We start from the raw sequence: 16,985 nt of genomic DNA, 5'->3' as shown, positions 1-16,985 counted from the left end.
CAATATTGGCTTGTCTTTATTGGCTCCCTGTTAAATCCAGAATCAAATTAAAATTCATCTCAGGAGATAGAAGCTAAAAATCTGTAAGTAACACTTTTTAATCAGTTATATCATCAAGTCAGTGAAATATCTGGGATATTGATCTGGTCTGGCAAGTTTCAGCTGCTTTGGTGCACTAGAGGGGCAACAATGAGGCATCCCTCAAAACAGGAATGCTTTTACAGGTGGAGGCCACTGGCAATTTCTCCATCCTCATTTTTTCTGACTGTTTTTTCACTAGTTTTCTATTTGGGTAGGCTCAGTGTCACTATTGATAGCATGAGTTGATACCTGAACCCTGCAGAGTTTGCACTGGTAGTCCAAGTCCTCCAGGGCAGAACATCAATTTGTCCAACTGACAGAAGGTTTGCTGTCTCCCAGCACAGTCTCAAGAGCATGGAGGAGATTCCAGGAGACAGGCTCTTTCCACACTAGGAGAGCTGGACAGAGCCATAGATTGCCCTAAACCCTTTAGCAGGAAGGGTTTCTTCACCTTTCTATACAGTGGCTTGCAAAAGTATTCGGCCCCCTTGAACTTTTCCACATTTTTTCACATTACAGCCACAAACATGAATCAATTTTATTGGAATTCCACGTGAAAGACCAACACAAAGTGGTGTAAACGTGAGAAGTGGAACAAAAATCATACATGATTGCAAACATTTTTTACAAATAAATAACTGCAAAGTGGGGTGTGCGTAATTATTCAGCCCCCTGAGTCAATACTTTGTAGAACCACCTTTTGCTGCCATTACAGCTGCCAGTCTTTTAGAGTATGTCTCTACCAGCTTTGCACATCTAGAGACTGAAATCCTTGCCCATTCTTCTTTGCAAAACAGCTCCAGCTCAGCCAGATTAGATGGACAGCGTTTGTGAACAGTAGTTTTCAGATCTTGCCACAGATTCTCGATTGGATTTAGATCTGGACTTTGACTGGGCCAGTCTAACACATATGTTTTGTTTTAAACCATTCCATTGTTGCCTGGCTTTACGTTTAGGGTGGTTGTCCTGCTGGAAGGTGAACCTCCGCCCCAGTCTCAGGTCTTTTGCAGACTCCAAGAGGTTTTCTTCCAAGATTGCCCTGTATTTGGCTCCATCCATCTTCCCATCAACTCTGACCAGCTTCCCTGTCCCTGCTGAAGAGAAGCACCCCCAGAGCCTGATGCTGCCACCACCATATTTGACAGTGGGGATGGTGTGTTCAGAGTGATGTGCAGAGTTAGTTTTCCACCACACATACGTTTTGCATTTTGACCAAAAAGTTCCATTTTGGTCTCATCTGACCAGAGCACCTTCTTCCACAGGCTTGCTGTGTCCCCCACATGGCTTGTGGCAAACTGCAAACAGGACTTATTATGGTTTTCTGTTAACAATGGCTTTCTTCTTGCCACTCTTCCATAAAGGCCAACTTTGTGTAGTGCACGACTAATAGTTGTCCTATGGACAGATTCCCTCACCTGAGCTGTAGATCTCTGCAGCTCGTCCAGAGTCACCATGGGCCTCTTGGCTGCATTTCTGATCAGCGCTCTCCTTGTTCGGCCTGTGAGTTTAGGTGGACGGCCTTGTCTTGGTAGGTCTACAGTTGTGCCATACTCCTATTTCTGAATGATCGCTTGAACAGTGCTCCGTGGGATGTTCAAGGCTTGGGAAATCTTTTTGTAGCCTAAGCCTGCTTTAAATTTCTCAATAACTTTATCCCTGACCTGTCTGGTGTGTTCTTTGGACTTCATGGTGTTGTTGCTCCCAATATTCTCTTAGACAACCTCTGAGGCTGTCACAGAGCAGCTGTATCTGTACTGACATTAGATTACACACAGGTGCACTCTATTTAGTCATTAGCACTCATCAGGCAGTGTCTATGGGCAACTGACTGCACTCAGACCAAAGGGGGCTGAATAATTATGCACACCCCACGTTTCAGTCATTTATTTGTAAAAAATGTTTGGAATCATGTATGATTTTCGTTCCACTTCTCACGTGTACACCACTTTGTGTTGGTCTTTCACGTGGAATTCCAATAAAATTGATTCATGTTTGTGGTTGTAATGTGACAAAATGTGGAAAAGTTCAAGGGGGCCGAATACTTTTGTAAGCCGCTATAAGTAGCAGGATGAACACTGCCAGCAGGCTGCTAGTGTGAATGTCTCTGATCAAACAATCACAAACAGACTTCATGAGTGTTGCCTGAGAGCACAACATCCTCTAGTGGTTCCTGGACTCCCTGCCTGACACCCTGGAACCCGATTGGCATTTTCCACAGAATACCAGAATCGGCACGTCCACCACTGGTGCACTGTGATTTTCACAGAGAGCAGGTTCATCCTGAACACATGTGACAGATGTGAAAGTGTCTGGAGAGGCCATGGAGAATGTTATGGTGTGCGTGAAATTGATCACCATGACTGTTTTGGTGGTGGGTCAGTGATGGTCTGGTGAGGCATATCCATGGAGGAACGCACTGTCCTCTACAGCAGGGGTGCCCAATCCCAGTCCTCGAGATCTACTATCCTGCAGCTTTTAGATGCATCCCTACTCCAACACAGCTGAATCAAATGGTGTGATTACCTCTTCAGCATGCCATCAAGTTTGGCAAAGGCCTGATAACAAGCCATTCAGTTGATTCAGGTGTGTCAGAAGAAGGGTGCGTCTAAAAGCTGCAGGACGGTAGCTCTCGAGGACTGGGATTGGGCACCCCTGCTCTACAGGCTAGGTGACGAATTTTAATTCCCAGCAAACAATGTGGCATCCTTGTGTTCCTAACATGTTACCCTTATCAGTATGGAGATGCAGAAAGATTTTTTCCCCATTGAGATGTGACATGTTTTCAAAGTGTTCATATATTTTTTTGGAACAGTACAGTTAAGGTTGGATCAGGTGACCCTGAATCCTCCCTTTTTTATGCTGCATAGGCTTAGGCTGCTTTCACTCTGTTTATGCACCTCTCTGCATTAAATCATCAGTAATTATTAATCTGGCTCTCTTACACAGTGTAATTATTGTCCTGTCTTCCTCCCCTCAACCCTAACAAGTTAAGGCAGATGGCCTCCCTGAGCCTGGTTCTGCTGGAGGTTTCTTCCTGTCAAAAAGAGAGTTTTTCCTTCCCAAGTGCTTGATCATTGGAGATTGTTTTATTGCTGGAGTTTTCTCTCATATTGTAGGGTCCTTACCTTAGAATACAGGATGGTTTGAGATGACTCTTGTTGTGATTTGGTGCTATATAATGAAACAGAGTGTAATTAAGTACAATCATTGACCAGGTTTAATGAAGTAATTAATTTGGTAATCTTGGGAGGGTCAAATGCACTTACTAACAGTGTTGGTCAAGTTACTTGAAAAAAGTAATCAGTAACTAATTTCTGATTACCTCCCCAAAAAAGTAATCCCGTTACTTTACTGATTACTTATTTTCAAAAGTAATTAATTACTTAGTTACTTTTTAAAAACACGATTTACAACCTGAAGAGGTGATAAAGCGATAGATCTTTCAGCCCAATTCTACTGTTTCTGCATAATCCATCATACAAAATGTAATCAAATGGAAAAGTCTCTTTTTAAAACTTGTTTTATTAGTTTTAATCTTTTAACTTTATGCATCAAGTAAAAATTTAATTATATGCAATGTTCTCTGACTGGAAGAAATTTGTTTAACATTTAAACCTATTTTCTGCACATTCCAGCACATAAAATAAAATATTTTTTGTGTTTACACTCAGTCTTTCAAATAGATGCAAGTAAAACACAGCAGACAATAAATAAAGTCAAAGACTCAGCGGTCCTGTTGCTCTATTTTCACCTGTAAAGCAGGAGTAGGGTAGGCGGAGGTTTACCCTGGTGCAGGTGAGCCACAGAGGTCAGTGGAAGAATCCGCGAGTTTCTCTGTGAGTTTCCCATTACATGGTAGCGCACTCGGTGCTTGCTGGGAAGTTTAGGGGTTTTTTTCACTGTAAAAAGAAGTTTTTCTTCCCACGCACAACGGACACTAAAGTTTTTGTCACTTTTTATGGAATCAAACTTAAAGTAATTTCAGTACTTCCACACTTTAAATGCTGCACGCTCATACTCTCTCCGCACTCGATATATTATCCATTGTTGCTCTGTACACAGCTGTTGCCACAAACGTCGCACTCGCTTACATCACTGTCATGAGACATTCTCGCAAAAAAATCACGGTTTTAGTAACGCAGTAACGCAGCGTTCCTACGGGAAAGTAACGGTAATCTAATTACCGTTTTTGCAATAGTAATCCCTTACTTTACTCATTACTTGAAAAAAGTAATCGGATTACAGTAACGCGTTACTGCCCATCTCTGCTTACTAAATATTAAAAATCTACTTTTCTTAACTCTCCACCTATATTTTTGGCCAAAATAAAAATTATTTCTGAACAAAGCCACAAAACCCAACAGCTGTGAGTAAAATGCAGTTTGTCACTTTATGTCTGTAGACAGGAGAGTCTGGAACTGGGAACTCATCTATTCTCCCTCAGAGCCTCTTCTTCTTCATGTCCGCCAGTTGTCATGTCAGCCATCTTTGACACAAAAAAGTAAACAGACCACATCGCCTCCATCTCTTTAAGTCTTCCATCTGCTCAACAACGTGACATGAATATTCACACAGAACATTCGTGACAAAAGGTGCTGATTAACCAGCCGGTGTGAAGTGTCTGAGTATGAAACTAACTGGGAGGAGAAAGAAATGGATGGAATAATATAATTGGTTTGATTTTATTAATGCCTTTAGAGAAAAACCTCTGTGTTGGTTTATTGTTGAGTATTTCATGGATATCACCATTTTAACTGTTGACCTATTTTATTTTGAAATATTACACAAATGCTATAAAAACTAAAAACTAAACTATAATTATGTTCACTCCAGTATGTTTGTAGGCTGACTTTTGTGTCTCGTTTCTAATAATATTTCTATTATTCCAAGTGTTTTACAGAAAAAAATAGGAGAAAAAAAATCTAAGATTTGATTAAAAACATAAAAATAAAACTGAAACAGGCAAACAGGACAAAACATAAAACCAACATGGCCACATGTTAAATGTTCATGAACCACAGGCGCTAAAGAAAACACTGGCAAGTACCACCAAAAGTCTTTGAAGTCAAAATGTCTGCTTTTCAGGTTTGAAATCACAGAGTCCCTGTTTTTCATGAAGCATATGCAGTGTTTGAGATCATGAATGGAACTTTACAAAAAGGGCTGGTTTTGCAAAACCTTGTGCCATGATTGCGAAAGCCCCAGCGAGTCGATTGCAGATTGTCTTTGATTGTGTTTGAATCTGTGTGACTGTGATTTGAAGCTAAACAGTGACCTAGAAAGGTCCATAAAACGAGTAACTGCAGTCTAGACACAAAAGAGTTCAAGAACTTCCTCCAGCAGTTCTTTAAATTATGACAGGGTTGCTCTAGTCTCACAAGAGGGACTGAATGTATTAAAAGAATATGCAGAAACTTCAGCAAAACTTCCCGTGAACACAGGATGTATTTATTCAGCATTAATGTCAGTTTGAGTTTTTGTGCACAGTCCAACAAACAACACAAACTAATAGCAGTAAAATATACCTGCAGTATTCTGCCTTTCACTTGTAAACAAATTTAAGACAAAACATCGAAGAAGAAACAAAGTAACTCATTGGTTCAGACCAGGTGCTGTCTTCATCTAAAAGCATCCCTGGTGTCACATTAAAATTCTATACATAAACTTTTCATCCTCATAGTCGACTAATGGGAAAGTGCTTCTTCACAAAAACATAATAACAGCATAGAATATAGTAAAACATAAACTATCAGGCGAAGATTTGACTGGAGTGAAAAACATAGCAAATGGCAAAATTTAGACTAAGATTATTCTGTTTTTCAGTTTCGTTGAACATTCCTCGGTGGATTAATGAGATCCACCGGGTGACCATACATGTGAAATGTAGCACACAACACAGTAATGTATTCTTCTTAGGCTAACAGTGAGGACATCACAACAAAAGATAGATCCACAGTTTGCGGTTCAGGCTGGGTCCAGGAGAAGATCGTCATTCAGATACCCCGGTATTGATGAATACAGCTCTTGCTTCTTCTCTGCTTCCTCTTCTGTCTCCGTGGTGATGAGTTTGGCTGTCTTTGGGTCTGCAATGATGTCCTTGGAGACCAGAGAAGTCTTCTTCCCTTCCAACCAGTAAGTAACCATGTCACCTTTACCCTGAAGAAATTAATCAGGTCCAGAGTGTTAACTGGGCAGCTCCCAGTTTTACCTTAACTGGACTCCAATGGGAGTGTACAGCTCACCTTGACCTGAAGTGTTCCTCTGCACTCCAACACGTAGCCACCAATCTCTTCCAGTAGGTAAAAGACACTGGAGCTGCACTGGATCTTCAGGGCTGCAAAAATGGAACATACCAGCTTGTTTCACCCCAAGAAGAAGAAAGTTAAGTCTGTGTCCAGTAACCAGCATTTGTTCCAGTAATAATTAGTCATACTCTTATTAGGTCCTGCAGTCTTACCAACGCTTGTTGACTCCATCCTCGATGCTGTGTTCACTGTATCTCCAAACAGGCAGTAACGAGGCATCTTTGTCCCAACCACCCCTGCCACCACTGGACCTAAAAGGACTCAGAAGAGTCACGGGTGGAAAAATGATTTAACAAAAATTTTTTATTACAGTGGCTTAGTAGCTTGTATACCGGAGTGTATCCCAGCTCGTATCTGCAGCTGAGTGTTGGGTTTATGGGGGATCCTGAAGGTGCGACAGACGCCCACCAGATCCAGAGCCATGCTGGCGATCTCTGAGGCGTGGAGTATCCCGTTCTCCTGTGGAACACCAGAGACCACCATATCTACACAAAAACAAACAAACAAAAAACAACAATCAAGTAAAAAGATTTCACAGGACACTATAGAGTCTTGTGAAAAACCAAGTACACCTTTATTGCTTCCATTTATGAGCAAGTGGGTAAGACGGAGCCAGATGCTGCTAACATAAGAGAGCAACATCCCAGGTCAGTTTTGAGAGAAATTAACAAAACCGAAAGAGTTACATCTTTGACTCTACCGGCTTCAGTTAGCATTTTAAATCTTTTAGTTCATGGCAGTACAATTAGAAAAAAGACCAAACAAGTGTGGCTTGTTTGGAAAGGCTGCCCGGAAATGAGCTATATATTTATATAGCTATATATTACCATGTGTGTCACTCACATGCGTCTCCGATGGTTTCTACCTTGTAGACATCGTAATTGTCAATGATGTCATCGAAGGTTGTGTAGAGCTTGTTAAGGAAGTCCACGACCTGGTAAGGAGTGCTGCTGCTGGACAGCTGGGTGAAGCCCACTATATCACTACACAAACACACACATACCATCCTTTATTATGGTGGCTGTAAAAATATAGAAAAGTAGAATAGAATCCATAGAAATTTATTTAGCTCATGTGGTTGCTACAAACCAGCATTATTAGCCTCATCTGACTAAAGACCCCAAGGTTTTCAACTCTAGTCTATCTTTACCTGAAGAAGACGGTAGCACTGACATAGCTCTGAGCTTGGGAAGGTTTTCCCTGACGGAGGTCATCAGCAACCTGTTTGGGAAGCATACCTGAACCACAAACATACAAATGTCAGTAAAAGGCGAGTTTTAACTGGTCAGAGATATAGAGAATTGTATAATCTGCATACAAATAAATGTTTTCTGGATGAAAATGTGTGTAATAAATGTGAAACAGAATCATCCTACTAACCTAGTAACACATTAGTATGTGTGTGTGTTTGTGGGTCATACTGTATAGCAGCCTATCAGTTTTCTGTTTCTCATGCATCAGATCCTGAGTCCGCTCAGCCACCAACACCTCCAGATGTTTGCTGTATTTCTCCATCTGAAACAGAGACAAAAGAAAAAAGCTTTACATATACAGTATATAGCATTGATGTAATTTAACATATGATATTACATGAGAACATGGTACAGTGCACAGTTTGTTACTATAGTAATAACATATAATGATTATTGGACTGTCCACTGTATTGACAGAGTTTGTTTTTACCAGGTTCATCATCATGTCCACTGGGCTGGTTTTGATGGGGTTAATTCGATGCACAAACTTCTTGATCTGTTCAAAGGTAGGTCTGTGGGTAGGGTTATGAGAGCGACATCGCCGAATCAGCTACGGAAACACAGGTGGGTCAAAAGAGCAGAACAGCTGAGATGGAATATTCAGTCATCGAGGATCATTCAAAGAAGAAAACATAATTTAAACAAAACATCAACTAGTTCAAGTATACACGACCACAACTGCAAGGAACACCTGACAGCTGTCAGCTACAGACATCCTTCACCCAGTCAAAACATTAACTTGACTGTTCTTCAGAAGTCCAAATCACTCGTTTCAGGTGAAAGTAAATTTAGTGTTTAACTTGGAAAGCAAGGTTTTAGAGTATAAAGGAGTAGTGTAGAGGCACAGAATCCATGATGTTTTAAGTCTGATGTGACGTTTCTGCATTCTGTGATAATTTGGGGTACTTTATCATCTCCTGGTCTTGGTGGTGGTTCATCCACGTGTTTTATCAAAGTCAGCACAGCCCTCTACCAGGAGATTTTAGAACTCTTCATGCTTCAGTTTGGTGACGATATTTATGTACATGCAGATTCCCTCTTCCGAGAGGACTTAACACTTCCACTACTAAGTAGTTAATAAATTGTTTGGTGGTGCCAGAACTACTACCAAACAGTTTGCTAACCATTTTATGACTATGCTTATTTGGGGAGCTAACTCACCTAACCTCAACCTGACAGATTCTACAGCTCGCTGAGAGAAGGAAGATGAGGAAGTTGAAGCTGAGGTGCCACAAGCTGATCACCTTCATGGTACGAATACTGTAATTATTGATGCAGTAATTTGTGTTAAAAGAACTATAACTAAGTTCTGAGTATATAAATGAACACATTTTTTCCTACAAAAGTATGCTTATAACAACCTAGCATACGAACACTATAAATTTTTATTTATTTTATTAATGATAGCACATTTCATACAGCCTGCTTTCAACCATTTCATAACAGTCAGTTTAAAGGGAATGACATACCTCTACATAGTCAGCGGGACAGGGGCAGGTGTTGTCAGCTTTACTGGAGATCAATTCAGGAAGAGGAGGACACCAGGAACACTCGAGGTTTGACTCCTCTGCCTGTAAACCAAAGCATTTTACGAATTTTACTGAGGGAGACCATGAAAGCAGCACAGTTACAGTGAAGGGAAAGGACACTCAGACTGACTTACAGGGACCGGATCACTGCGAGTTGCAATCTCCAGCAGGATGATGGAATAACTGGGAAATTTACATACAGAGAGTATCAACTGATCTATATTTATTTATCACATTGTGGAGACTGAGCTAAAACTACAGTTTTGCTTTGGTTTAGGGTAAAGGTGAGGGAGGCAGATGGAAGTCTTCGGGGAACTGAGGTGAGTAAGTGAAGGAAATTTAAAGTTAACTCTGTGACCTGAACACATCTCCTGCCAGCGTTGGCTCCGTGTTAGAGTCCTGAAACTCAGGCGGCAAGTACACTTCCAAGAGCCTCTGCTGATAGGTGGAAAGAGGCTCCGCCCCATCGCCCGTGCGGTAGGTTCCCAGACCGTAATCTAATTGGAGATTATATGTAAATAAAAACAATTGTAGATATATAATCAAAAATTTTGCTGCATTCTAGATTATTTTTCAGATCTATTTTAGGATGACAAAAATTTGGTTTAATTAAAATGACAATAAAAAACGGAGATTAGAACAATTCAGAAAGAGATTTCAGTTATAGAAAATGATCTTCACTAAATTAGGAATAAAGCAAACGTTCACTTTCAAAGCTAGTTTATATCTGGTAAGTTTAACAAGTATTTACTGGGTTTTTTTTATTTACACGTATAGTTTTAATACTTTTAGGAACATTCTTTCTGCACGCTCAGATCACCTGTTATTTTGCAGACCCAGCGGTCGTCTAAGACACAGTTTAGAGAATTCAGTCGGCCGTGACAGATCTTATGTTGGTGCAGGTACGACATCCCTCTGGCGATGTCTGTGGCGAAGGAAAACCTGGCAGGCACAAACAGTCATGCATCTAAACAGACCTTATGAGAACCCCAAATGAATTGGAAATGTGTGTGACCAATTAACTTACAAAGACAAACACTTTATGTGTAGTCGCATTATGCCTTAATTACCTCAAGATGTCATTGTACCATAAGCAAGAGTCTGTGTGATTATCTGAGTACCTGAATCCCCAGTTAAGTGGGATCTCCTCGTTAAGAAGGACATCGTTAAGGCTTCCTTTTGGGCAGTACTCTGTCACTATGGCAACATTTGGCACCTCAACACAGCCACCGATAAACTTACACAGGTTGGGGTGATCAAGCTCCCTGGAGACAAACATAAAGACAGAAAGTCAGACTAACATGCTGTGTATTTGCAGTATGAAGGGGATAGGTTTGTATTTGCATCTTACCTGACTTGCTTGACTTCCTGTCTGATGGTTTTGGACAGAGAGAACGTCTTTGTGTGAATCCTTTTGATAGCCACGGTGCGCCCATCACTGGAAAACAAAGTGGCTTTTAACATACATTTCCAAATAATATACCAGGAAGCTGGAGACATTTCTATTGGCGATAGGTATGGATGGTGCTATAACCAGTGTGTGACACAGAAGTGGCAAAGGACAACTTGTGGCTTTGACAAACAAAAATCTTGACCTCTGGGAATCAGGAAAAGATACTTGAAACTGGCCCTGGTGGCCTATCAAAGTATCCGAAATAGCACAGTACAGTTTTATATAAAGACAGACAGGCGGTTATCAGGGGTGCAACAATACTTGTATCGGTATTGAACCGTTCGATACAGTGCTTTCGGTTCGGTACGCATATGTATCGAACAATACAAAAGTTTTAATTTGTTTTATCAAATTTAATCGAGCGCAGATCCACTGAGCGGAGCGCAAGCTAGTGAGACAGAAGCTAACCTCGTTGCAACATAGCAACTGCCTCAACGCTACCCGAAATTGAGCCTCCCCCACCTTCATTCGGATCTGGCGTTTGGAACTATTTTGGTTTTCATGTGAAGCATGACCCTGATGGACAAAAGTAAAACAGTATGTCGGATGTGCCACGCAATGCTCAATTGGTGGGAGCTAGTGTGTTAGCGCACTTAGCTTGTTAACGTGTTGACGCCGTCCAGCCCCACACACGGGGCGATCCGTGGTAACTTGTTAACGGAGATTTGCCATGCTGTGGCGTTAATGTCATTTTAACGAGTTTAAAGCTGACAGCACTGGTGGGAACACAACGAATATGACTGCACATTTACGCCGACATCATCCTAGTGCAAAGACAAGTGGAAGCAGACAAAAAAAAACAACAAGCACGCATGCTACAAACTTTACCCGAGTCATTTAGACAGCCGTTAGCACATGATTCTCCTTATGGGGACCTGATATGTTTAATATGCTGCTGAGAATATAGCCCAGAAGAAGCGTATAGTATAGCTTTTATTTTGGAAAGAGCCATTTCTCTGTAATAAACTCTCTTTTCCAAAGATGAGTGATTTCTTGATCAGACAGATTTATTTATTTTTATTATTTTGTTGTTTCAGCAACATTAAATTTAAAAACGGTACTTTTGAGGTAAAATATATATTTATAATTTTATTAAATGACAAATTAAAAAGGCATGAACATTTTTTTGTATCGAAAAAATATCGAACCGTGACACCAAAGTATCAAACCGAACCGTGATTTTTGTGTATCGTTGCACCCCTAGTGGTTACATAGGTAGGCGTACTATATGCCAGTGCAGGTGAACATTGTTTTTCGGGTTCCCAGTTGTCCTGTACAGGTGCTTAGCGCTGATACACAGCTAGTATGACTGTCATTGTTCCCCACTGGTACACTCATTATGCTGCCCATGGTCATGTGCCCCTCTTGATCTGCAGAGAAAAACAGAGTTAAGTTTTAGATTTCCTTCATGTACATAAAATGTATACAAATTTACAGATGTGGGTCCATTTCAAATCATTCTAAATCAGTGCTGTTAATTAAGTTTTTTTGTGGTGCTTTGTGTCCTGCTCTGCACTGTAATGTTTTAGATCTGGTTCATACTCTTTTTGCAGTAATATCTCTCTTGTGCAGCTTTTAGGCAATTCCAGCATACACTCAGAGCCTTTCAGTACTTACTAAGCTACTCTCAGAGTTTTATGTAGACTGTTAAAAGGACCTTGTTTTATTGTAGAGAAGTCGATGATCCAGCTTTCGTCCCACAACATTTTCTGTTTCTGGTACCTTAGCCACTACAAGAGACAGATTTATTTATTTATTTTTAACTGGCAGACTTTTTTTGAGCATATGTGTGTTGTTGTGTGAGTCCTTACCACAGCAGTCATTATGAAGGAGAGGCAGAGCAGACTGAGTGGCAGACCGATGGCAATCTTCGTGGAAGGGGACATAGGGCATTCACCACAGTCAGCTGGACAGGTGGAACAAAACTCCGCCTCCTCACAGACACCATCACCACAGACTTCAAGGGTGAAATTTAAAGATGAAATTGTGACTTATTTACTTTTTTATGGCAACACTATGTTTGGGGTTGACTGACTGCTGGAACCTTATGACATCTTTGCTGCTGGGTTATCAGTATAATCTCTGTCATCAGTGGCCAGAAAATGTTCACATAACAATGACAATATGATCTAATACAGAAGCTTTTGTGCACTCCTTGTTGCACTTCTTATAGTCAAGTCAGGATTTTGAGAGGGGAAAAACATACCCACAGCAGGCAACACGGTGGTTTTGGCCTCCAGGGCAACCTGCATGGTACCGACCCGAATGTGAGCGATGAGTGAGTTTAAGCCAGGATGAAACAGAACCACCTACAAATCAACATGTTAGATTAACTGGCTGTAGACAAAACATCAGCAAAGAATCAGAATGTGAGTATTTAATAGTAACTGAGTGTAGCATCTGCATGCAATTATATTATTTTGTCATTGGGACAGTTATTGACCGTGGCTGCTGGGTCTCTGGGGTCCTCTCAGCCTGGTTGGGGGGCTCCTTTGCCTCCCTCCGGCTGTGTGCCCAGCCCGGAGGCTGCGGTCTGTGACCGGCTCCCGGTGCAGACGGCTCTCTGTTATAATGTTTCCTCACTTGGCTCATGCGAGCCCAGCCCAATTTTTACTCTTTAAGTGTGCGCGTGTGTGTATGTGTGTGTGGGTGGGGGTGGGGGGATATATGTGTATTGAGAGTGTGGGGAGTGAGTTGGAGGGTGGGCTGGGCTGCTTTTAACTATGTAAAGCACTTTGTGCTACATTTTTTCTGTATGAAAAGTGCTTTATAAATAAAGATTGATTGATGATTGATTGATTATAATATTGTAGTATTGCCCTACTTTGAATGAAATAGGTTTGTCTGTACAGAAGCATATGTTACATCTTTTTTCTGCTTAATGTTCTGTATTTAAAGAAACTTGGGCTCCACTTGGGCTCCAGTCACCAGTACAAAAGGCTTCATTTCTGAAGAGACTAGGTCCTAGACTTGAAATAACAGTCAAACCAGAAATTTTGAAAACTGTAAAAGATGCTTTTTGGACAGCTTCCTCTTTTGCAGAAACAATGTAGGGTGTAAATACTAGAATTAAGGAAGAAGAACACTGTCTGTATAAAACAATGGAATAAAAAAGAATAGCAAAATACAGAATTATTCATTCACTTGAAATGACAGCACGAGGGAAAAGGTTAATTTTTCAATGGCTCTGGCTCTAGTGATCCAGTGATTCACTCTTTGTGCTTAAACCAGACAGTTATCATTCCTGCTGAGTTATGCATCAACCTAAATTGCTAAATGCAACCAATGAGATGACCTGTAGGTCCAGTAAGTGTATTAGTATGTTCCTAAAATGTTAGTTTTCCTATTTTAAGTTTTTGTTTCATTGAGAAACTGCTGTACTTTTGAAGACCTCAGTGACCTCATTGCTGGATATGCCCAATCGTGTGTTGTGTATGGATTAATGTAAACTATTTTAAACAATTATTTAGGCTTAATGTTCACTATTACACTTCCATCCAGCCATTTTCTACCGATTATCCAGGTTAGGGTTGTGGGGGCAGCAGTCTGAGCAGAAAAGCCCAGGTTTCCTTCACCACCTCCTCTAGTTTATCCAGAGGGGACACCGAGTTGTTCCCAAGCCATTTGTGAGATATAATCTCTTGAGCAAATCCTGGATCTGCCCTGGTGCCTCCTCCTGATAGGACATAACTGGAATACCTCACCTACGAGGCATCCAGGGGGCATCAACTGGGTGAACTGGCTCCTTCCAATGTGGCTCTACTCTTATTCTCTGAATTAATTGACCTAAATCCATTTAATTAGTGGTGGAGTTATATTTATTTTTGAAGAGGAACTATGTGAGATATGGACTTATTAAGATAAACTGGCATGTGTGTTACCTTCGCGGTCCAGTTGGTCTGGGTCATCTTCCCAGAGGTCGAGACGGTATGTGTGAAGATTTTTCCATCATCAGGAATCCAGGGGCCACAAATGCTCTCTGTTGTCTGTTAGTGAGGAAAAAACAGAAAACTTTATTTTTATGAGAGAGCTTTTTATCTGTTTACTTATCTGTCAGACATTACATAGATGGACTACATCTAGAAAGTAGATCTGGGAAAAGTAAACGGATCCTAAGGTGTCTTAGACCTGCAGTTTCTCACCACTAAGGGGTGACTACTTTGGGTAGAAAATAAGTGAATATGTCAAGAAGTCTAATAGAAAATGATCCCACTGCTTATGTAATCTGTGACCTCATTAAACACTAGTCTGGTTTATTTATGGCCTCTGTTGCGAGTTTAAAGTTTAACTGAAATCAGCATAATTTAGTAAATTATGGTCCCAATTTTGAGTTAAACTGTGTAAACAGTTTAAGTTTTGGAGCTGACCAACCTTGGGATTAACCTGTATCTCCATAGTACGCTATTGTGTGAGGATTGGTGACAAAATTTGCCAAACTACGTTTTGCAACTAGAATTTGGAGTTCTCTGTGGATTGTGTTACAGAGAGGAGTGATGAAGACAAGAAGAAGCAGTGCACCATGTATCCCAGCGGGCAGGAGTGGATGTTAGCGTGGTGAATGCAGCAGTTCTCGCCATTTGCATCTTTCCAGTTGGCCGGACATTCGTGATGTTCACAGAACCTCCGAGCTGATTCAGCGTCTTCTATGTCACTGAACACACAGACAAAGCAGACCAGTTTATCTAGTTTATTTTGTTCAGTCTAAAATTATTCTGCTTTATACCCAGTTTAACCAGTTTACCTTTGAGTGAAGACGCGGTTTTGGACGGCCCAGTGGTAGAAAGAGTCCTGGGCGGTCACCGAGTATATGACACTGAATACCTCACCACTCTTTATCAACTCTGGAGGACGAAGAACCCAAGCCATCTCCAGACCTGGACAAGAGCCACAGGATAATAGACAGACAGAGATTTTAGACTGCAATCTTTAAAATAAATAATTTCAGACTTCACTGGGGAGCTGTAATACTTGTTATTTAATCTCGAGACCAACCAAAATCTCTCTTCAAGACCTACGGTTAATGATTGTATTGTAACTGCCGTCTGTTTTCTCACCTCCACAGTCGATCATGTTGTACTCGTTGGGCCTGTCCAGAGGCCAACAGTCGTACTCGCTGTTGTCCAAATCGTGCCAGCAAAACACCAAACCAACACCACAAACAGACACCTGGAAACAACACCACACGTGTTCAATGACCAAAATTACACCACAAATAAAAAAGGAAAAAGCATCCAGAGAATCATCCGAGGTGCTCACATGATTAAAAACTATGGACCTGAGCTCGTTCCCTTGAATTTAAATACATTAAACTTTAGGCCTGTAAAAAAAGGTGTTTCATATAAGATGTCTTACCCAGAACAGAAACCAAAGTCTTTGTTGTTTCTTCATACTGTTGCTGTTGAAAGACAGACAGGAGGACAGGATGGAGACAGGTAGGAAGACTGACTGAGAGTCTCGGACATCTGCAGCTTCTGAGCTGCTCGCTTGCTGTGGAGTCAGAGCTGATGGAGCCGTGGTAGGTAGAGCGAGGCAGGAGACACTAGAGAGAGAGAAAGAGAGATTGGATTCTGTATTTCTCCCGTGCGCTGTCAAAGCTGAATTCAATGTTTTACATAGAGATGGCTACACTTCACTGCCCTCTGGTGGTGGCTGCTGTTACTGCACTGATCTTTAAACATTTACTATTGACTTAGTTGAGTTTTTCCCTCTCTACATTTTTAATTCTCTACCGATCAAAGCTTTAAAGAATTAAGAAATATTGTATTTTTATTCACTATGCAAACCCAGTTTTCTATGTGTGGTCTTTTGGAGTTTTTTAGATATTTTTTTTTATATTTAAAAGGCAAATTCTTTTTCAAACTTCTTGCAGGTTTTTTTTAAAGAGTCAATATGAGCTGACTTCACTTGCTTTATTTACTTTGTAATGATGGATTAAAGCAAAAAAAAAAAAAAACAAAAAAAAAAAACAAAACAAAAAACTTGTCAGTTACAGTTTAACCCTGTAAGGCAGCGGTGTCAAACATTTAGCCCACAGGAAGTAAACCAGCCCGCTGGATGGATCTTTTGAACTGTTAAGATATTGTGACAGACTTTACCCATGATCTGCTGCACCACACTGCAGGGATCTGTGCTGATGGCTCTCCTTGGGTTGTTCCCAGTACTGAATGTGGAAAAAGTCAGACATATTGATGACTTTGCATTTGATTTTAGATTGTAGGAAATATTTAAAGATGCTTTTCACAAACCAACCAAGATGTTTGCATAAAGGTTATCTCAGTTTTTTTTTTTTTTACTGGTCTAGCCGAAAGCAGACCAAGACTGGTCTGTATGCAGCTGATGGTCCACCCCCTTGGTTGAAGGTTTA

The 16,985-nt window shown here is 40.8% G+C and overlaps 1 protein-coding gene across 1 annotated transcript; it reads right to left on the bottom strand.

Annotated features, from left to right (window-relative positions):
- Window positions 1–5,412: 5,412 nt before the first annotated feature.
- Window positions 5,413–16,123, bottom strand: LOC146713345 (atrial natriuretic peptide receptor 1). The gene is made up of 23 exons (XM_085447209.1): window positions 15,974–16,123; window positions 15,676–15,787; window positions 15,363–15,495; window positions 15,140–15,272; window positions 14,503–14,607; window positions 12,828–12,930; window positions 12,433–12,578; window positions 12,279–12,351; window positions 11,847–11,991; window positions 10,520–10,606; window positions 10,290–10,433; window positions 9,989–10,110; window positions 9,527–9,665; window positions 9,303–9,351; window positions 9,109–9,210; window positions 8,070–8,189; window positions 7,808–7,901; window positions 7,537–7,624; window positions 7,230–7,369; window positions 6,719–6,871; window positions 6,539–6,637; window positions 6,324–6,415; window positions 5,413–6,237 (listed from the first exon to the last, which is right to left on the bottom strand). The coding sequence occupies exons 1-23, from the start codon at window positions 16,007–16,009 to the stop codon at window positions 6,046–6,048; spliced, it is 2,607 nt and encodes an 868-aa protein (XP_085303335.1). The 5' UTR covers window positions 16,010–16,123; the 3' UTR covers window positions 5,413–6,045.
- Window positions 16,124–16,985: the final 862 nt, after the last annotated feature.

The sequence above is a fragment of the Copadichromis virginalis genome, linkage group LG3 (genome assembly GCF_057382275.1).
Source record: "Copadichromis virginalis isolate Kocher_CV1m ecotype Utaka linkage group LG3, C_Virginalis_male_GT1.1, whole genome shotgun sequence".
Taxonomy (NCBI): Eukaryota; Metazoa; Chordata; class Actinopteri; order Cichliformes; family Cichlidae; genus Copadichromis; species Copadichromis virginalis.
This window is presented reverse-complemented; position numbering and strand designations above follow the sequence as displayed.